Consider the following 23,702-nt stretch of genomic DNA (forward strand, 5'->3'; position numbering starts at 1 on the left):
TACAGGGCTCTGCACTCTCAGAAACAAAGGTGCTAATTAGAGCTACAAAGGTTCTTTGGTTTGTCTCCATCAAAGAAACCTTCTTTGGTTCATGGTAAGGTGCCACTTTCTACCTAAAAGACAATGTAAAGAGTTATACCTAGAACAATCAGTGAAAGGTTTCACTCAGAACCCCCCTCCATGAGAGGTTCTACAGAGAATCCCTCTATGGTGTAATGGTTCCACACAGAATCCTTTTTCTATCCAGAACCTTTCCACCTTCAAAGGGTGCTAACAAGGACCCTTCGTTTTACTGAGAACCTTTTTATATTATGGTACAAAGAACCCTTAACAAGCCCTAGAGGAAAACTTTCTTCAAGAATTTCATCAATACTTTAAAAAAAAATCTTTCATAAAGGGTTTTTTCTTCTTCTTCTTTAATGTAACCTTTTGTCTCAGTAATAACCCTTGAGAAACACTTTCTCCAAAAAAAAAAAAGGTTCTTTAGAAGCAAATGGGTCTTGGTAGAACCTCAGCCCTTCAGGAAAACCCTTTATGAACCCTTATTTCTAAGATTGTTCCCACTCATTTGCTAACTGGTACATTAGTTTGATCAATTGGCTGGTTTGTTCATCTGTCTTACTTCCCATCTGTTTTCTCTGGACAATCCATGACTTTAATTTCCCGGCCACACCTGAGATTTTCTCCCCAGCGTGAGCCTCTCACCCTCCTGATGTGCTGTGAACCACACCGACAAAATGCAATGTTCCTTTCGGTCAGAGCTGCTTAGCCATTCATCTAGGTGTGAAATAGCCTGAGGAAACTGCTGCTCTATGACAGTGGAGTTGCTCGGGTATCAAAGCCTGGAGGACTTCAATTGGATTTGGCACGACTCAGAACATACAATCTTACTCCTTCATGCGCTTGCTGTTTGAGGTTTCATAAAGGATTTGTGTTTATTTTCTCTTAAAAACTCATTATTTTCTCCATTGATCACATGCTGCCATCAGTCAAGAGCCTGCTCGCTTGAAGCTTTGGTTGTAACCAGAGCAAAGCTACTTGTAGCTGTGGCTGATAAAACAAGACTCTTGCCTTTGGCTGTTTCCCTCAAGCTTTCAGAGCAAAACAGTTATGAATAAAATAACGACAACATCCAGAGTGACTACCTCAAATGATCAGGAATCACATTTCAAATAAGTACAGATACAGAACTGAATCTCATTATTTAGACCATGCATGTTGCAGATACTGTGACATGATGTGTTGGCTTCTATTAAATATAAAGTACATCATTTACAGGATTTCAGTTCGTTTCCCATAGACACTGGAGATGCAATTGACCTATCTTGTAATGTCAACAAAAATGAAAAATAATTTGTGTATCTGCCCAGTAATTTGGATCCACTTCAGTATGTTCTTCCTTGGCCATGCACCATATTTCATGAAAATCAGGCCAGTAGTTTTTCTGCTGACTGACAAACCAAAAATAACCTCCCTGGCTTAGGTAAATCATGGTGAACATGTGTGCAGAATAATTGTTTATATGCGTAACAATAAGATGATTAACCATATCAAATATGTCCAAATCAGAGAGAACAGAATGATCACATTTGCATATAAGTTATCAGCTGTTCCTTCTGTGCAAAACAACATATTAGGGTTTCATACAGGGAAAATAAATGGGGACACTATCATAACTTATGCATGCTTTTTTACAACAAAATCTTTTTCTAACCCTCTCATGAGATTTTTCTCCTCTGGACAAGAGGTCAATTAACTTTGGTTTGGTTGATTAGCTTTCTGTTAGACAGGGGCAGCTCCACAGCATCCCGTCTGAACAAGAGTGCGTCTCTGCAGGAAGAGGAGGCATTCAACGCCACTTGATAATAATCGCTGTGACAGGACTAATCACGCTGCCAACTCCAATAACAGAAAGCCTGGCTCCCCGACAACCTTACACATGACAAGACAGAGTTGAAGGCATGTACGCAGACATACATGCCACAAACACACCCACGCACCCCTGAGACCGCGGTGATGATGTTTTCTCTCACAGACACTGATGTAAGCAACTCATGCTTGAATCCACTGTGACCTCACAGATTGTCCGGGTTGATGATGTTCACACATGACTTTTTGAGAACATTTGCTTTTTAAGCAAAATCTGAAGTGAGATTCTCTGACAACGGCTCACATTTCGGAAACAGCCTCCATAAGTCATTTTTTAAATCAAAGCTTACTTCACGGCATGGAAATTCCAGTCCCAGTGTGAAAAAATGAAATGGTGTGGGAACAGACTTCAGTCCATTTTAATGACGTCTTTCACTTCCTCTCACCACTTGGTAATGCATATAGCACCATATGTCAAGGGAGTGGCCACTTGCTGAGTGAGGGGACAGGGTCAGAGAGGAGCAGAGGGCCGAAAGTGAAACACATCTGCCCTCGATCATGCCTAATAATTAAGAAAAATACTCAGCTTACTTTAATATAAGTCCTGGTGTGCATAAAATGTAACAGAATTAAATGACAAATTGCTCATAATTATATTACTCAATATACCCTTACGCATTGTGAAGAAAAAAGTCATGGACGGTTACATTGCATGTGCTCTTTGTGTTTTAGTAATTGTTCTCTCATTCCCTCAGCCCTCAATCTGTCAATCTCACATAACTCCATTTGAGTTTCCAGCAGTTTCCAAGGGTTTCCCACGAGGGAAAGTGCAAAGGAAAAAGCAATTTCCTTCTTCACAGACAAGGTGGACATTTATCTTGTCAAACACAAATGCTGTACTAGTTCCAGGGCTTTGGTATTGTGCAGATGCAAGCTCACTGGCCATTCATGTAGATTACAGTGAAAGAAGTTTAGACCCTGGGGTTTGGAACCTGCTGCTTCAGAGCACCATGCAGATCTTTTGACCCTCTCCAGTGGCAGCCTCCATATGGCTTTGACAAAACGTTATATGGAAATGAATACCAGCTCTTTTGAAATTTCATTTCATTCATTGCTGTAGACCTAAAGTAAGTCTTACATTCTTCAATTATAAATTTTGCCATTGGAGTCTCCCTATGTTAGCCATGGATGCCAAATCCAAAAGAAGAAATGCCTCCATGGAAAACAGAAAATTTACTAGTTGTGGCTACAGACAGATTTTCTATTCTTTTTTTGGCTCTTTTGGTGGTAAAGGTTGTAGACTCTTGCTTAAAGCCTAATGATAAATGAAAATATTAGAAAAGAGCTTGTATTAATTTCTATATAAGTGTTTTTGTTAGCGCCTCAGAGACCCACTACAGAGAGGCAAAAGAGCCACATGTGGCTCTGGAGCTGCAGGTTGCTGACCCCTGCACCAGGTACACCTGTTCATTTACTGCAATGACAAGTCAAAATTGCTTCTGTGACATTTCAGTCCACAGTGGAATATAAATCAGCAAACTGCCTGCCACTGTTACATTCATCCCCAGATAGTGTTGCAACTCACTCCAGTAATGGGGTAGGTTTTAACAACAGAAGTCTTGGTTTTTGACATTAACTCACATAATCTGTGGTTGTTTAATATATGTCCAAGTGAATTTTATTTGTAGTAGACAAATATGGGTACAGTGTATAAGCGTTTGAGAGAGCTAGCATGAAAAACCACTGAGTTGCTCAAAGAAAAAGTGTTACTATCATCCCCAGTCTCCCCTAAAGACACTGAGCTGATGCAGCACTTTAAAAACTAAACTAAATAAATACAGAGATCACCTAATGTTATGATGATAGTTATTTTTACATTGCAGCAATCATTTGGTAATAACTTATAGTTCTAGGAGGTAACATGTGATTGATGGGAAGACGGCTCCAGCCTCATATTAACGGCTGAGTTATGTCTGCCCTGGTCTTACAAGATATATTTTCCTCGTAATTCACTTTTAGTGTTTGTTGTTTGTACTCTTATCTCTGAGTGTACAGAGAAGCTGTGTCGCGTTTCAGTTGACTTGTATTTGAAGAATGGACACACCACAGCGCAGATGATACTTTATTCAGAAGCAACAAAAAAGGCATTCAGTGAGATTCAGAATTACATTTTATGCCACTGCACTGATATAACAGGATGTATTGTGTCATCCACAAAGTATAAATTAAAGTCTGTACATTAGATTACAAGAAATGCCATTTTAAGGAGAGTCATTGAGGCATAAATCATGTAAAAACAAAAAGAGGGTTTAATATTTATATATATATTTCTTTAATTTAATTTAAATTGATCTTTCAGAGTATATTCTGTATGGAGCACCAAATGCTGCCTGCTGCAAAAATGTGTCTTCACGTACGCATTGGGTTAATGCCAAATGTCACCTTTTGTGCCAGACAGCGTGTGTTATGTTCATTTTCTTGTTCTGTTTCACAGTGAATAAATATCATTACCATAACTGACAGTTTGCCAATGACAACTGTGACAACTGTTGCTGGCATATTTTATCAGCTGTAGCTAAATAGCTAATTAAGGTAATGTTATCTCAATGATTAGTTGAAAACATTTTCTAGCTGACTTTTTTAAAATGAAAATATTGAAAATAGCGAGTGAAAAGAGTGATGCTAAAGCTACATGTCTCCTAGGCCAAGGTTCAGCGTCCTTGTCAGTCAATGTTCGATGAGAGATATGAAAATGAAGAAAAATAATTATTCTGGGACTAATTAGCACCTAGTTTTATTTGTATGATCATTAAGAATATAAGATCAGACACATGCTTTCTAGCATAACCCAGTTTAGCTGCTTAGGTATAGCCTACAGGCTTTTTTGTAGTTTGAAACAGTATGATTTCACTTTTAATATGTTTGGCAAATGTAACACAGTCTTAGCAGGTGATGTTGGCTGGATTTGCTGGAGTGCACACTTCCCCAAATGCAAACCCAATCCACTCCTTGGCCTTGGAAGCAAAAGTCGGTTGCTGCTGTAGTAAGACAGGTAGCCAGACGTGCTAAATATTTCACATCTGTACTTATAGATATGGAAACCTTAGAGTTTCCAAGTCACTTAACCGGCATTTCTAAAGAGATTACTGTAATGAGCATGTGCAAACCCAGGACTGTGTTTACTGAGTCACACATCAGGTGCCAAATATTTTATCCCTTTTTCTTCAGTCTTGGCCTGAAATGCATTACATCGCTTAAAAAGATGACAACTGGCTCCTCAAAATTTCTTTTGAGCACATTATGTATTTTGCAAGATGAGACATATTGTAGGGTGCACTTGAAATACAACATGTGAGAATGCAGATATAGTTGCTTTTAACTATGCATATGCATGCACATGATGGCTGCTTTGCATATCCTGCATCTGTTTAAGCCAATGGTTGTGCACATTCTCAGATACCAACACAATATGTAGCCTATGTGTACATGAATGCATTGTTAAAAAGCAAGTATATTTCTGGCCAAACACGTGCTGCTCCATACGAGCCAAACTCAGCTGCTGTTGTTGACAATTTTCAACAGCTATTTTAGAACTTGTGGCCTGTAAAAATTAAAAGAATTACAACCTACTGTATATTTGTTCCTAATTTACCAAAAGCAATGATACCAAAAATAGACTGACTCTATGTACAGCATGAAATTGTCGTACATAAGTTTTAAGTCAAGATATACATGAAACAGACTATAAAGTTAAACTCTGCATACATTTTAGATTCACAATTTAAGGTTTTACATACATTATTTTCTGATTAATATACAGTACATCTCTTCAATTAACAAGGCAGATTCAATATGACAAAGGTTATATTTAAAAGCACAATGACTTGCCGGTACACCACCATCATCAGTAATTCTGGCAAATTCATGATTTCATCTTTATAAAAAAAAGCAACAGAATACATACAATAATTTACAGACTGGGAAATTAATACATTCATGTTCATCTTTACAGATTGCTAAAAAAATACTGGTACACAGAATATCGATTAGAGCTACTGTAAAGGCAACTGGCAAGTATAGCATACAGCACAACACGTATAAGCACAAGCAATTCTAAATATTACAACAGATGTACAATCCTGCTTGGCTCACAAGTGACTCCACTTGAACTCATATCTGAGTAATGGCTGTTTAGCTGTGGTTAATCATACACTGGTAGTGCCATATGTTCACACTATACTATATGCCACAATAGCATGCTCTGTGCAAACAGGTTGATGCATCTTCTTTGCTGGTTTATAGGATCCGCAGTTCAGCACAAAAATCCAGAGTGATAAACGCAGCTGATTTTCCCTCTGTACATTCAGACGTTTGTCAAGTTCAGTACAAAAAACATAGAGTGCTCTACTCTCTGTTTACTCAAGAATCAATCCAATAACAAGGTAGAAAATGTCTTCACTGGGATAATATAACGATAGAAAGTGAAATATAGGATAGGATAGGATAGGATAGGATAGGATAGGATAGGGCAGGGCAGAACATGAGAGGAGAGGAGAGGAGAGGAGAGAAGAGGACAGGACAGGGCAGGGTAAGATAGGGTAGAGTAGGGCAGGGCAGAGCAGAATAGGGTAGAGTAGTGTAGGGTACGGTAGGGCAGGGCAGGGCAGGGCAGGATAGGGTAGGGTATGGTAGGATAAGATGAAGACAAGAGACAATGAGTCATATTTCTTTACTGGGATAATATAACAATAGAATGTGAAGGATAGGATAGAATAGGGAATTGCAGGGCAGAACAGGAGATAAGAGAACTGGAGAGGAGAGGACAGGACAGTGTAGGGCAGGGCAAGGCAGGGTAAGTTAAGGCAGGGCAGGGCAGGGTAGGGTAGAGTAGGGCAGGGCAGAGCAGGGTAGAGTAGTGTAGGGTATGGCAGGGCAGGGCAGGACAGGCCAGGGCAGGGCAGGGCTGGGCAGGGCAGGGCAGGGCAGGGCAGGGCAGGGTAGGGCAGTATGGTAGGATAGGATGAAGACAAAAGGCAATGAATGACAAGTCCAAAATAGGATACCAGCCAATAACCTCCATAAATTCACATTTCCTACAGTCAAAAACTGTCCTCTCACACATGCCAACAATTGAAAAAGAAAACATCAGGAGGTAAAGTGATACACTGACTTATGGAGTCATATGTACTCTGCAAACACAGGATAAATTAATTGATCTTTTTTACAACATGAAGAATCAATGATAGGATGAGGGTTACAACAGGAAGCTTAGATCAATGAGGCAGCTTTGTACAGAGTAGACAGAACAAAACATCATCATATTAGTGTCTTATGCAAGTGGCTTTTATACATCTGTCTATACATCTGTTTTTCTTGACTGCACATGTTCAGCCCTGTATAGCCTGTATTGTCATAGTAATATTAACAATAACAAAAACTCTGACAGACTTTTTCTTGTAAAGTTGTGATAGTGTTTATGCACAGTTTAGTGCAACAACTTCTTTAGGTGGGAGGCCATGTTGTTGTGATGATGTTCTGTTTTCTGTTAAGACTAGCTTGACCCATTTCCCAATCTGTTTCATTAAGAGTAAAAGCCTTGCACAGCCATGCAGTAAGTAATAGTTAGACCGGTTGGCAGATGAATGGCCTGACCTGATGTTGAATGGTCTGTGCTATTTTATCTTTTTGCGTGTATGGTTTCAGTGTGTGTGGTCAGAGCCCTGTGGTGACCTGCGTGACCTCTGAGTTGAGATCGTCGTTGGCAACACCGCCACAACAGCGAGAGTCCACCGACGACCCCTCCAAGGCTAGTCATACCTGCAAAGAGAAAGTATATTTATGTCATAATGTATGCAGTGGATTCATGTGCAGAAAGTTTTGCCTAGCTGAACGCCAGCCCCTAGGGAGGTATCACAGGGACCATTAGTTTGGACAAAAACAGTTGTGTCCTTACATGAATGTCAGTTCACAGTCATATACATGAAGTGAGTTAATTGAACTACTTGAGATATCACTCTCAACATTTGTCTACCAGCATCTAAAGCTCAATAATTAACACATTATATATTTAATTTGTTAACTTGGTTTTATGGGAGATTATGTGCCTAGGCTATTTCTTAGCTTAGTGAAATTACTTCTGCATGGTCTGTGCTAGTTACCAGGCAACTTCATGGTGATAACAAGCCTTATGCTAAGCTAAGCTAATTGGCTATTAGCTGTGTCATCATATTTACTAGGCAGACATAAGAGTAGCATCAATTTAGTTACAGTGACCTGATGTCCAGGTTTGTCTGGGACTGTCCCGGTTTCAAGCTGGGTGTCCTGACAAATGTCTGTGAAAACAAATTTTCACCTCTAAGTGAATACAAAGGTGCATATTTCCCCGTCATTAAATATTTAATACCCTCAGTAAAAAATTTTATAGAAATGCCAAGCGCAAAGTGGCAAGTCTTGGGCACATAAAATGTCTGCATGGTTCAGAGCATCACAACACAAACACACATTGCCACAAATTTGCACCCAAAGACAGGTGGAGTATGATTTGCCATCAGGTAGAACTATAGAAATGAAAACTAAAGAAACTGATGTGGTGATGATTACATTAGACAAATGCTTATTTTAGCAGTAATCTTTATGTAATTCACCTTGTACATGATGTAATTAATATTGCATAAGTGTGTTGGCACTGCGGTGTTTATAAAGAATAACAAGCGAGTTGGAAAAGAAATGAGCCCTGGTCACCAGACGTCTACTTCATTAAAAAAAGCTGAACACTGAGTTATAACTGACCAGTCTGATGTGTGTAGAAGTGTGTATGGTTATACTGTAACAGCCTGGTGTTGTTTCCTGTGACTGAATCAAGGTAAACACAGTGAATGTTATTGTCATCCCCACTAATTTCTGATGCACCCAAAGTCATTTTGACCTGGAACCTGGCCTCTCTGTGGGTGTGTTAAGCACTGAAATAATTGGCGTGAAAATGCCTGCATAAGCACATGCATGAATGTATGATACACTTAATGGTCCCAGTTTCGGGATCTGAAAATATGGTCATCCTGCATTTAACTCTCAGAAAATGTCTTTTAAGCAGTTACATGCACTAGTATGTATATACACAGGCAATTTCTACCTGTTGATTTGACCTTTCTCCTGTGTTTGCACTGTTGTGGTCACGCTGTGGGAGCTTGCGGCTAGTGGCTCCAGTGCGGGACGAGTTCTGCATCTCTAACACAGAGGGACTCGGTGTGCAGAACTCACGGAAACAGCGCTTAAAGTTCTCATCCAGGTAACCATAAAGAACCGGGTTCAGGCTACTGCAGGAGGCAAAAACAGGGTCACAGTTTAACACTAGAAACCAGCTTCCCCATAAACTCACCAACATCATTTTCACCTTTATATACAGTATATTGAAGGGTGTGAAAGCTACTGTGTGAAAGTCAACTTGTATAAAATTGTATAAAAATGTGTACCATCAAATGTACATTATCAAAGAGTCAATACAATTTGCTCTTATCTGTTAAACACACAATTTTTCTCATAATAAGCATCCTGTTATCTACATTTAACCAGGCTTCCCATCTAAAATTGCACCATCCAACGTGTTGCATTTCAGTGATAAAACCTCTTTGAGATATTGTGCAAATGCAGGAGAGGGAATCTGTTAAATTAAATTTCAATCTGTACTCAAAAATATACAAGCGTGATACATACACACACACACACACACACACACACACACACACACACACACACACACACACACACACACAAATGACAGTAAACATAGTTTGAAATGATGTGTGTGAAGTTTTTTCAGCTTCTGGAGCGAGACCTGTCAGAAAATGTTTGGGAGCCACTGGTTCTGAATTACTGTACTTGAATTTGTAGGACTAATAGTTTTGATATTACAGTGAACATATTTATCCGTGTCCACTGTTAGGCACGTACCTGTTGGTGTAGCCCAGGGCGATGCAGAAGTGCCAGGTGATAGTCTGCAACGTGGAGCTGGGGATATTGATCAGAGCTATGATGATGACAAAGACGTGGATAGGCGTCCAGCATACGATGAAAACGGCAACCACCACCAGGACCATGCGGGTGATCCGACGTAGGTTTCTGTCCTTCTCCTGTATGTGTGTGTGTGTGAAGGACGTAGGTGGTTTAGTGTGGGTGATAAGAGGGAGTGCAAGATGAGTGTTGGAAAAAAGAGGAAGATGTACAGGGAGGGATGATGGAGGAAGGACAGAGGAGAGTGCAGCATAAGAGAAGGAAGGAAATGTGGAGTGAATGAGGAAAAGGAAAAGGAATTACATGAAGTATAAGAGAGGATGATGGATGGGGAGAAGGTGGTTAAAGCGAGGATAAGAGGAGAGTTAAAGAGGCAGAGAGAAAAGAAAAAGGATGATGGAAAGGACGACAAATGGTAAAGAGAAGTGGCTGAAGAGCTATGAGTAGGAGCATTTTTCTTTGTCCATTTGTATCAACTGTTAATACAACCTGATCAGAATTTGCATGTGTTTTCAAGCCAGTGTTTGGTACATTTTATCAAATACTGAGTGTGAAATTGTTGTTGGGTCATTTCACCTTCTACTGCAATTAATTAAAACTGAACCACAACCTCAGGCTTAAGTTGATTTAGCCCTAATTGTTTTCTCTTGAGAGCAATGAGTGCACCTTATTTGCATGCATGCTGCATGCTCTGGGCAGCCTCTGTTTTGCTTCATTATTCTGAAAGATAAAATCAATTACTTATTTAGTAAACAGCATAGGCCACAGAGCTGGTAGACCAAAGGTTTTAAAATTTGCAAAATGCTCTCTAATGCTTATGATCTAAAATTCCCATTTGCATCTAATTAAAAGCCTCTGGCACATAACGTAGCAAGATAACTCACTATATTCACTCATTTTGGCTGATGTATGTGAAAGAAAAACATTTTTCTTAACCTGAGAGCCTGACAGCATGCGCACACTCTTGAGCCGCAGGATCATGAGGCCGTAGCAGACGGTGATGATGAGGACAGGCATGATGAAGGCGAAGATGAACACGCAGATCTTCAGCAGGGTGTCCCAGTACCAGGAGGGGTGGGGGAAAATCAGCTTGCAGTCAACAATGCTGGAGGCTGCACAGGGTGTGGAGATACATATATGTTCACGTGTTCACAGCAGGTAAACAGAGACAGAAACCTTCATTACTTGCACATGAGCGATTTTACAAGTAGTTATTTTTATCCATCCTGTTTTCACTGGTCTTGCCCTTTTTGAACATCTGGTGTTCCTTCCTTTAAAATGTGTCTGTCTGATCTGGTTGTACACAATTAAGTTCAATGCAGTGTTGTACAAGTTGAGTAACAATATTTAGGGATGCCACTAATAATTTTTTTTTATTTTTGACTAGACTCTCAGTGCTTCTATGATTCATTGAGGCAGTTGTTTAGTCTACAAAATGTCAGTGAATAATGTATTTGATTTGCTTGTTTTGTCCCATGAACAGTCTAAAACCTTAAAATATTCAATTAAATAGGGAAAAGGACTGACTTTTTTTTAAAGAAGCTGAAACCAGTAAATGACTTCAACCTGCAAGAACTGATTTGGTCATTTGGGGACAGTGGAAACAAGATGTAAACACAACATTAATTATTATCACATTTCACAGTAATACTGCGACTATCACTTGTTAGCTACCAGTTGCTTTTTTTTTTTTTTTTTACAAATCCAGCTCACTGACTGTAAAATAAAGTTGGACAATGCATCTTCCCTTTCTCCCACTGTTCAGAAATTAAGCCAAGATATCCCAGATGCATGCTTGCTGGTTTCACTGGTGATGTCATTTGAAGCCAGTGTCCACACAGTAATGATCAGAGTTCAGTATTGAGGTTCCAGCTGTCAATCATGTTCTGAATCCCCCCTTTTATTGCATAAAATAACTAATTAAAACAAACATATCAGAAAAATGACCACTTGTAAAAAATATCAGTTATAACAAGTACCTACAATGACAGAAACCATGTTACAGAAATATTTACTTGACATGTACTTTCATATTTTAGTAAGGTCCATGTCCCATCTGCTGAAATGGAGGAATTTATGACCTATACTGTAGCCAGCCACTAGGGAGTGATCAAGACGTTTTGATTTCACTGTCATTTGACCATCTTTATATATGTTGTTGATCCAGCAGACACTGAGCAATAGTACCATTCATTTGCAGGTTTTTTTTGGGAGGGAAATCAGCTCCCATCATCACATTGATTGGCATATTGTTTCAGTACCAATAGTTCTGTTTGTAGCTCTGTTTTATCTGTCTCGAAGAAGTTAATGTCCTCCCACTTCTTCAAGTCATTTTAATGGAAAATGAATTTCCACCTGGGAACTCTGGTTGTACCGAGGTTATTCTTTCTATTATGAACCACCACATCCTTGGTAAAAGTCCAACTGTTTGTTGCATTTCCATTCCCTGCCTCTCTCCCCTCAGTCTTTGTAGTCTCTCCAGTAATTAAGGCATAAAACTAGCCAGAAAACTAGTGGACTAGTGGACATATATTTGAAATGTATTTCCTGTATTTTGCTATGTTTACCTTGGTTGGGAATGTATATATTAAAATCCAGTGAGTCGGATCCTTTGGGATTTGGCATACTGGTGAAGTCTGTTTAAATTTTCATGAGGCCACTGTGTAAATGTGCTCTCAGTGTTACTATAAGATGTAGGTGTGTAGGTACTGTATGTATGTGTAGGTATGTATGTCTCTTCTATGTAGTTCTACAAGTAAAATTATTTACTCATTCATTTATCACTATTTTATCATCAAAAAAACACATGGGAGATCTTTACAAGTCCATATCTTTCATACACAGTCTCTCTCAGTCTCAAAATATTTTTTAGCTAACCGTACAGAGACAAACTAAATGTTTTGTGGAGCTTTTCATTACTTTCACTCCTCCAAACAGAGCAGCATCACACTTCAGCAGTTTCAGTGGCAGTTTTTGCTCCATTACCACTGCAATTACACATAGACAGCCTGTCGGAGGTACTCTTTGCAGGTAGCTCCTTGACTATGCAGACAGTTATATTGGTCACCAGCCAGGCATATAGTATTAAATAGTTATTTTGTGCAATTCTACAGAACAACCTAAACAGCTCCTCTGGGTTGTCTCCTTTTATGGAGTCTGCTGGAGTACATAATTGCTCTTTAAAGTTGGAAATGAAGAGAAAGAACAGTCTGTTTTCTTCCTATTTTGTGCTCGTATTTGTTGCAAAGACCTTGTTGAACTCATCGTTTCTCAGTGACTAAGAGAGAAATAATTGCTTTTCACAGCCCTCCAGGTTCATCTATGTCATCTATGCCTGCTACTTGAGGGTTAGATGCTACTTTTTGACATCATCGCTTCCTCAGTCCAGTTTTGTTCTGTTGGATTTCCAAAAAAATGTTGAGCCTTATCTATTTCTTGTGTTTTTAGTATGTCTAATCATGAATCACATTCTGTCAAATACACATAGTAAAACTATTTGTGTGTTTGTACACACTGCAGTGTAGGAATAATGGTAACTTACGAGTGACGGCGGTGGAGGCCATGACCATGACAGGCAGTCCAATGGCCGAGGACAGAATCCAGTTGCAGACGTTGACTATCTTGGCGTTATGCGGCGTCCTGAAGTCCAGCGCTTTGACTGGGTGGCACACAGCGATGTAGCGGTCGATGCTCATGGTAGTGAGCGTGAAGATGGAGGTGAACATGTTGTAGTAGTCGATGGACATCACCATCTTGCACAGCACGTCACCAAACGGCCAGGTCCCCATCAGGTAGTTGACGCTCTGGAACGGTAGCGTGCTGGTGACCAAGGCGTCAGCCAGAGCGAGGTTGAAGATGTAGATGTTGGTGGCGGTCTTCATTTTAGTGTATCTGTGCAGAAAGCATGGATTTATAATGAGATAAACGACCCCAGGGTATAGATAAAAAAAACCCCATCACTGCTACCCTCCTAAAGACCCCAAGGATGACGACAAATGAGTTGCATCATTTCTAGTCTTTTTGCCTCTTTTGTAGTCTATTTGTGCCTCTTTCTAATCATTTTGGGTCTAATTGCAGTTTTTTTGTGTCTCTTAATTTTGAGTCTCCCCTGTAGTCCTTTGGTGTCTCGTTGTAGCCATTTGTCTTTCTAGTTGTTTTGTATCTCTTTTATCTCTCTAATCCTTTTGTAACTCTTTGTTGTGTGTAGAGGGAAAAAAAACGCATGATCAGGACATCCCTGCTTTTAACTGAGCTCTCTGACTTTCCAACAAGACCTGTTGACAGTCACATCATTTGAGTTTGAAGTGTTTGCTTTCATCTTCAGATGAAGGTTTTTCATTAGGGCCCAATTCATTCTGAAATCATCATACTCACCTGTTTAACGTGATGGGATTTTTAGATTGATATTGTTACTGTTGCTGAAGCTCTACGATTATTTGAATTAAGTGTTCCTACAGGTTAAGAAAATTCTGATATTTCTTAAGCTAAATAAACATTTACAAAATCTCACTGACTTATCTAAAAATACATTGTCACAAAGCTGCAAAGAGGGTCATTCTTAGCTCATGAGCTAAGGATGAGCTAAACTCATTCACCTATTCATTTATGTATTTATTAATTCATCTCATTTATATGGAAATAAAAGTATAATTAATTACTACAGTTAATATATGTGCATGTTATGGCAGAGAACACAGCAAAACAAAATAAAAAGGTATTTTAAATCCTATGATATTGCACTGTAGAGGAAGACCTCATCTCTTACTTAAACCTCTTATTAGAAACCCTTTCCAAAATATGCCTGGTGCAGTGGTCAGCAGATATTAAAGGTGGGGTATATGTTTCTAATGCAATACACTTTTTGTCACAACACTGTTCCAGCTGATCAGCAACAGGTCGGGGGAGCGGATATGGGGGACGTGAACAGGATGGTAAACCTTCTGAGGAAGCACTGAAGGGTGTGTTTGTTTGGCTGTTGAGTGCAAATAGCAATAATCTTTCTCTAGAATTGCATACCCCATCTTTAATGAGTAAATATAATATTATCATATTCATAAACACAAGCAAAAAGTAAGTAAATTAATGTCGTCTTTTGTTTTTGAACCACTGGAAAAGTATTATCAACAAAGATGTGTGCTTCAAAGACAAACATGAAAAACACAAGCAAGCAATTATTTGAATGTGATGAATACCAATACCGATACCACACATCCTGGTGTTTGTAAATAATTCAGGCGTCTAGTATCATCTACCAGCTCCTTTTGTAACAGCAAACTTCCTGTTTAATTAGTTCTAATGGTTCAGTTTAGAAGACTCCCACAGGCTTTAAAAAGACATCAGAAAGAAATTACTTTCCTTAGGCTGTTTACAGCATACTTTCTAGAATAAAATTACATAACATTTATATGCACAAATGTTTTATGAAATGCACAATATTTCTTCAAGCTCTTTTTTGCATAATACAGTCTATACAAGTCCAGTTTCTATCATAATGGCAAAGAGGGGACAAAGACATCTATTCTTAAGTAAACCTGCTTCTCAGCGTGCACTAGCTTTTTGTCATCTGAATGATGGATGATCAAAGAATTTCAAGGACTATCACTTTGTAGACAAAAATGTCCTTTCAGTTATTGTGGTGAGCAAAAAACTGTGTGAGTTCAAAGATCACAGAGGACGGTGTTTGCAGAAAACAGGAGAAAGTGTGGATCCATTAGCCGAGAGGATGGAACACAAAAGATTGAAATGGCTCAACTGTTTAGAGCTCCTGTCAGCAAAGAAATATGCTATGTTTAGCCTTTGTCCACATGGCAGTGGTGGACGTCACAAAGATCTTTTTATCTGTTTATTTTGCACGTCATGACCTGCAGACCAAAGACCCAAATGAAATAAGTAAGAGAAAACAATCAAAACACACATTTCTAGGTGACGTCCAGTGTTCATGACAAAAATGTAGTGAAAATGTTATAAATATGGATCAAAATGAAGTGAAAAGTTCAGCCACAGCCTGCAGCTCGACACTACCTGAACATAGAAAAGTGAAGTATGGCATTTTAATCAAGCTTCTTTTGTTTTTCACATTGTGAGGAGAATTTCTACCACTGAATCCCTCAGTGAGGTCAAGAAGCCTGTAAACTATTAGGCCCTCAGGGTGACAAATAATGAAGCTATAATAAAACTTCCAGGAATTAGACTCTGCCTGAAAGGCACTTATAATTTAACACTTTACATTTCAGATTTTAATTGTTTTTCCCATTTAACTGATAGGTGAAAGATCAATACAACTCTCCAATCTGTCCATTAACAATAAATAATATTAATTTTATATATTAATACATGTATCTATATTTATTATGAAGCTACAACAGTGGCTGGTTAGCTTAGCTTAGCTTAGCATAAAGGCACGTAGCATGTTACATCTCAATACGTCCAAAAGCCGAAGTATAAAAATGACAAAAAGGGTAACGTGATGGAATTATCATTCTTATTTGATTTGTACTATGATACACATGACATGATACAACCAGTGTGTAGGATTTAGTGACATCTAGCAGTGAGTTTGCAGGTTGTAAATCCCTCATCTTAAGCCCCAAATGCATCGGATATTCTAGCTACACAGAACTACCAGTACTTTGTGGAAAGGTCACTATTAATATGTACATGTTTATTTGTTTAGTATTATCATTATTAATAACGTATTTATTTAACAAAATATTTTTAAAAAATCTTTACCTTTATAGGTCAGTCAGCAGAATGACATCATATTAAATGGTGCTCAATATTCATGTTTTCTGTTTGTTTGTCACTGGGAACAGAGACTCCAGTCTGCAGTGTAGTTCAGATGTCACTGATAAACCACAGAGCTGTACAGCAACATCACAATTCATGATTTAAAACAAAAAGATTTTATAGCACATTGACAAATTATTCCATATCCACACACATGTTGTAGCCCCATGAGCATCCTTTCCTCAAGTCCATGCCTTTTTTAAAAAAAAAAAAAAATCCTTTTAGCTCTCTCTAAACAGGTACAGCTTTGGTCCTCATTTGACACTCCAGAATCGAAACGAGGTTGGTGCATTCTGCCATTTAAAACAACAGGTGTACTTCAAAACATGCACATCAGATGCTTTCAGTGTGTTTGAGCCTTCACTTGATTCCCTTCCAAGCATGTAATAAACGGCTTATTTGAAGGTAACGAAAACACAACAGTTATTTTCTTGATTATTATTTTCTGTAAATCTTTGACGCTGGACCTTTAACAGTCAGATAAGAAAGTGGTATCGACTTTCTCATCTAACTCTGCCAGAACATGCTATTTCATGTAAAGACTACTTAAGACACATCTCCTGTCATAATGTTATTGAATTAATCTGTATACACAAAGTGACAGTGATACATCACACCCTCTGGCTTTTACTTTATTAAACCCAAACTGTCATCCTACCTGCGAGGTAATTTACTTCTGTTTTGTTGTAACACTCTCCTCAATAATCCCAAATCCTCTTAACAACCAGAGATGACAGTTAGTTCATTAAATTCTGATTAACTTTAACACTGACAGCTCAGTGTGTTTGTTATTTCAGGCTTTATTTGCACGGGGACCGACAAGCCACCTCCAGATGAAGTAAAAGCTGTCACCCTACACTGAGTAGTGTGCCGGAGCTGGAGGTAATTTCCAGCCGGCCCTTATTGACTTTGTGACTGTCGTTAACATGGCTGCAGATGATAGCTTGTGTTTCTCCTGTGTGTTGTATATCTGAGGCTTGTGTAAGAACAGCATGCTGTATGGGATTGAATGCCCTCATATCGTCTACATTAACTGAATGTGTTTTAATAATGACTTTCCAGCTATAATTTATTCTTTGTCCTTGAGTTTTTTCAACACTGATTACCTTATTGTCAATATGCTTTGATTATTTTATATTGCAAGATTTATTTACAATCTTTATTATTTAGATTTCTGTAACCTGATATATCTTTACAGTATGAATAAATGTACAGTAGAACTAACAATAAAAGAAACCTTTTTGGAATAGATTCTTGTTCCTGTATTCTGTTAACACTGGTAATTTTTCCAACAATACACATATTGTATGCCAGTACCACTTATGTTGTATCATATGCCTTTCCTCCAGAGTGCTCTGTGATCTTCCAGCCCATTATTGTTGGAGGAGGGTTCATGTATATCTGTGTGTTCCTTCCACAGCCACATTGCCCTCAGAGTTGTGTTTATCCATGCTAGCTAAAAGTGGAAGAATATAGATAGATACAGTCAGTGTGTGAGGCAGGCCTTTCACAGAGACCAGGTAAGGTGGATAGTTGGAGAACACCTTTACACTTCATTGTAGCAGGGCTGCAAAATTCATTGAAATATTATCAAAATCACAATATGGCCAGGTACAATTTTCAAATTGCAGAAGCTGAAATTTTTTGATAGAGGTAAAATGTGTGACAAAACAGCATTATAATAAAATACTATAGCGCTGCAGAGATGTCCTGGCCTACAAATCTCCAAATGTTCTCCAGATGCAACAGAACATGTTTGCTTGGTACAGAACGTCACAGAATCATGATTTTAATAAGTTTTTCAGGGATCATTAAAGGATAACCTTGGTATTTTTCAACCCTTGTTTCACAGGTGCCAGCTGCATTGGTCTCCCTCAATGCTGGACCATTTTCAAAACGAGTTGTTGCTGCCGCAAAGAAAATGCAGCAGCCTGCAGCAAAAAAAAAAAAAAAAAAAAAATGAGGCATATAATTCTAACAAGGGCCGCCAAATCTGAATGGTTTGTTGAATATTATTTCACAGTTTGTGGGTTAGTAGACACTCCAAATACCCAAATGCATGTGCAGAGTCTTCATAATATGTCTCCTTTAACTCTGTGTGTAAAATGTAAAAAAACCAAAAACAATTAGAAACACAGTTTCCCATATACATGGCCACAAAATTGGCATTGTCCAGGAGAAATATACCTGGGGAAATCATGTTTCTGGTTTACATGGAGTTTAATAAATATCGGACAACTGGACTCCAGTCTGTGGTTAGTTTTAGCCAATAAAATCTCCATGGTTACAGTTAGGGAAAGATCATAGTTTCGGTTAGTAAGTAAACACGTTCTGTGAAGTCACTGTTGACTTATTATAATATAATATTAATACCAAGACCCCAGTCTCTACCTAAGCTTAACCACACGCTGCAAGAGCCTGTACATAATCATAAAAAAGTTAATCATGCTTTAATCAAAATAAGCTGATACTGATATGTTGTTAGTGAATGTGTTGTGATATGTTCTGATGGTAGTAAGGTTTTCTCTTGCACAAGAGCAGCATATAATGGTAATCTATAGGAGGCAGGGTCGTCTGTATGTGCCCAAGATGTTGGACAAGAACGACCCACCAGCAGGTATTTCAACAAGTTTAAAACACTTTCATGAGCTGTGTCTGGCTTCAAGGTCCATTGTGTTGCTGACAGCATAGAGTTAGACAATAGATATGAACTGAGAAAAAATTATTATTTTATAAAGGATAAAATTAATTTCCATGCCAGGAAAAATCACTTCATAATAGCACTCATAAAGAAGATAGAGATCTCCCGCGGATGAGTTCTCATTTTGGAAGAAAACTTTGACAAGAAAATTGAAGCGCTGTTCATTCCACATAAACAGAAGATAAGGACATTGTCTCATTATATGTCAGTAAACAGACGTCAAACAAAAATGTTTACAGCAAAGATTCAGTCTATCATTGACAGGAACATAAGTGACAGTAAAGCTACAGACAGACAAAACAGAAGTAACCACCTGCAGAGTAAATCTTAATTACACTTCTTCGCCAAATAAACAACACTCAATAAGAGAAATCGTTCAATCTGCCTCTAAACTACCTTGATTTGGTCTTTTCCTGGACCACTGAAGCACTGAGGCGGCAGATAGATGTGCAGTAATGGACCTTAAAACACTCCAAAACAGTCCTTTCAGTGAAATCATGTATAATTCATAGCCTTCCATCAACCCATTAGTTGTGGTTCCCACCTGGGGGTGTGAGGACTCCTTCCTCCTGCTTCTCATCTGTCTTTATTTCTCCTTAAATGAGAAAAAACAGATCTCATAATGAAGCTAAATTATCCATGAGATGGAGACGATACTGATGAGAAGCTGATTTACAGAACGTCAGCCGAGTGTCACACACTGTCCTCTGGATGCATTATTCAAACAGACAAGTCATTTGACACATACTGCGTCAGAAAAAAAAAAAAAAAACTGTGTTCATTTCCTTGTTTGAACACATTAACATAAAAATGCTCTTTAGCGGCAGGGTGCACTTGAGGATTGGTTGTTTTAATATGCACAAATTCAACAGAGCTAAATGTGGCCATTTTGGCAAATTTGTAATTATGACAAAATACTTTAGTTTAGACCCTCTCTGACTGAAGACCCCAAATAATCTTATATGCACGTTATAACAAATTATTGAAAGGAAAATTACAATTACCTCTAGCCTGGCTCCCAAATGAGTCTAATCTGTTACTGAAACTGTGGTGTAGAAGCACAGAAACAGCTTTTTAACTGCTCATTAATCATTTGAATGAGATTTTTTTTTTCATGTTGTTGATTAGAATAAAAATTTCAGTGGTGATTCATTTAGATTTTGGCAGTGAAATGGAAATTAGAGAAGTCCCCCCCTTTTTATGATGGAATATTGGTGTCTAATCTGATCAGCTGCAAGTAATATGTGGTTTACTATCCACCCATCTGTTTTGATTTCTGCCATGTTCCAGTCAATAGGAGCCTCTGCAAGAATCCAAACCATTTAATATGAAAAGTATTCTTAATAATAATAATGAGGTATGGAACAGCATCTCCATGTTGTATAAAAACTTACTGAAGGGATAACGGGAAAAACAGATATATCTTAACGAAAGTGGGACAGACGCCATGAGAAGCTGCAAAGAATGAAAATATTGTTGTGTTTTCATTTTGATATTCCAGTTTGACTTTGCATGTTTCTACTCAGCATAAACAGTTCAGACCCTTAGGGTAAGTTAAAGAGGAAATATACTGATCTTGCACTTAAGCTTGGCTTCCACATAGAATGTGAAGCCAGTGTCAGATTTTTGCTTTATTGTAAATACTGCTTTTATATTTTCCTGTCTTTTCCTCCTTTCCTTTCTTTTATTTCCTTCTTTTGTGATAGTTGTTTAGGCACCACTAACCCAGGGTTTGGGCTGGGTTTTAGAGCCCTGCATAGGTCCACAATTTTCAGCCCGAGCCTGCCCCACCTCAAGACTGACACCAATTTAAGCTCTCTCTGAGGGGGCGATCACATCGAGATGCTCCAGCAAAACCACATGGTACGGCGGCCTGGAGTGCATAATATTTATTATGTTCTATAACAGTTTAATACAGAGGCCTATGTGAGCTCTACGCATTAATGAATGCAATACAAAGGAGAGAAGTTATGCCCAAGCCCAGCCATTTTTTTGTTTTGTTTTGTTTTTAAAGGCCAGACCAGGCCCTAATGGACTCTGTGCCCATCAGGTCCCAACACACTCCCAGAGCAGGTTTGGGAAATGGGGAAAAAAGATGTTTGCTCTCTGAAAAACATAAAAACTAATAAAGAAACAAAATTTGAGTCTACAGTCAAACTATTAGCCCTGTGATGCTGTTAATAAGAACTGCTGTGTTATCATTTCCTTAAAATGGGCTGTTTTTATCTACAGTAGCCCGGAACGGACAAGCTAAACACTGGTTCTAGATACGGCCTTTCTCATTTTTCACAAGACTCTCAACTACTGTGGGTTTACCAACAAGATAATATGTTTGCAATTTGTAAATTCACTAAATCTTACATATTGGTCCTTTGAGTCAAAATTATACCTAGAGTATGTGTGATGTAAATTTCGTCATGAGAGGTTGTACTGTGTGGCTCTGTGCAGACATCCGTGTAACCCCAATTTGCTGTGACAGGCATCAATCTACTGTGCATGTGTGGAATGTGTCCTCCAGGCTACAGAAAGGAGTGCAAACAAAACTAATTGGGGGTCCGTGGTCTTCACAGTTGTCCTTATACTTGTCCGTTCGGGACTATGATTGAACCATTTGGGAAGTGGTTATTAAATGTCTTCAACAAATACCAAATTTAATGGAAATCCATGCAACAGTTGTGACAAAACAAATTGGAGGAAAAGTCAAGGGAGCACCAACGTCATTAGCATTTATTGTTGTGTGTCATCACAATCCATCGAATAGTTGTTGAGTCTGAACTAACACCCTAGAGCTATGCTGGTTGTGTGGCTAAAAAATGGAAAAGATAGGAAAAAAGATAGATTCTAAAAATATGGACAGCATGAATGTGTCTTCATTTTATATGACTGGACGTATTTCTTACTATTTCAATTGTGATCAGACTTCTTAAACACTATTCAAATGCATATTTAAACACAAAATCTCTCCACTGGTGTCAGTAAATGGTGCATGTGTTGTCTGTGTAATTGGACTGAAGCAGGTCAGCCCCAACTGTTCAATAACAAAAGATAAACACTGGCCCAATTATTTCTGGTTGTCAATAAAGTCCAAGCCCTGCTTCTGTCTTGATCGATTAGAGAAACACTCAGTGACTGACATGAATACACGTGGGACAACTGCAGGCGGGAGAGAAAATGCATTCTGCCAACACAGCATGTCCACGCTTCATGAATATAGTACACGGCATGGAGCCGTTCAAATGTGCCTGAATGTTAATGAGTTGATAACTGTCTGTTTTCACATGTGAGGATCGTGCTTCACCATGGCAACAAGCGTGACCAGGCAGGGGAGAATTTAATGGCAGGCAAGTCTATAATAACATTAAACTGATGCTGAAACATCTCTGAAAGTGAGCATTTGTTGTAACATTTTAATGTTTCTCTGTGGATAAAAAAAAAAAAAATAGATTTAATGAGGCACCAACCTGGGAAACCTTTCATCTCTTTGAGGCCAAATATTACAAAATCTACAAACTAGAAAATACACAAGGCATGTGCTGTGCTGCTTTGAAGGTCATATCCAACATTTTTTATGTTTTTCCCGTGTTCACGCCCACGAGCAGATGCTGTCTAATGGGTTCAACATCAGTCGGTGAACATTACCTCCATTCCACTCTCCTTTCAACTTGTTGAATCACGATGGATAAACATAAATCCAATTCAGTTTCATCTGATTTAGTTAACAGCACAATAATAAAACATAAAAGCAAAGTGATTGAGAAAAACAGCTATTAATTTGGGTAAAGTGAAATAGAAAAAACATAAGGGCTTATAAAAATAAAATTGGATTAGGATTTATTATGGTTTACAGCTAATGCCCTGCTCATTGTCTCAAGTAAACATTTCCTCTGGGATTGCCCGGTGCAACGTTTAATGCATCACATAGATAATTTTGGAATGTTAAGAGACCTGGCTGGACATTTGAAGCTACCCTACAAGCACCAGTATGAACTTTGTGTATCTTTGGAACAAGCCTGCAGCGAATCAACTGTCTTATCATATTTCAACAAATCTCAAGATGAAACCTGCACACTTGTGGTTGACAGTCTGGAACAAAAACTGATTAATTTTCATGGTTGTTGTTACACAGACGGCTAAACATAGTTTATCACAAGCTGGCCGGGCTGTGTGTGTGCGTAGCCTTGTGTATGATTCATGGGCTACTGCTGGGTGCAGATAAACCATTAAGTCCTGGTTGCAGAAACAGTGGCTGCTCATGTGAACAGACATCTGTATGCCTCTGGCTCCGACCAATAACACTATCCATGTTCCCTGTGAAGAGCATGATGGATTAGAGACAGAA

At 38.6% G+C, this 23,702-nt stretch overlaps 1 protein-coding gene across 2 annotated transcripts in view; it reads right to left on the bottom strand.

Moving 5' to 3' along the window:
- Positions 1–6,906: 6,906 nt before the first annotated feature.
- The window catches only part of oprm1 (opioid receptor, mu 1), a 42,180-nt gene continuing 25,384 nt past the window's right edge, over positions 6,907–23,702 (bottom strand). The window contains exons 2-6 of one of the 2 annotated variants that reach the window (XM_084735887.1): positions 13,418–13,767; positions 10,813–10,988; positions 9,817–9,995; positions 8,999–9,182; positions 6,907–7,686 (exon numbers count right to left, since the gene is read on the bottom strand). In XM_084735887.1, the coding sequence (XP_084592013.1) occupies positions 7,681–7,686; positions 8,999–9,182; positions 9,817–9,995; positions 10,813–10,988; positions 13,418–13,767 (895 nt within the window). In that variant the 3' untranslated portion in view covers positions 6,907–7,680. The remainder of the gene's footprint in view (positions 7,687–8,998; positions 9,183–9,816; positions 9,996–10,812; positions 10,989–13,417; positions 13,768–23,702) is intronic. The other variant, XM_084735888.1, reaches the window with a different exon arrangement.

The sequence above is a fragment of the Lutjanus erythropterus genome, chromosome 14 (assembly GCF_056507025.1).
Source record: "Lutjanus erythropterus isolate fLutEry1 chromosome 14, fLutEry1.hap2, whole genome shotgun sequence".
Lineage (NCBI taxonomy): Eukaryota > Metazoa > Chordata > Actinopteri > Lutjaniformes > Lutjanidae > Lutjanus > Lutjanus erythropterus.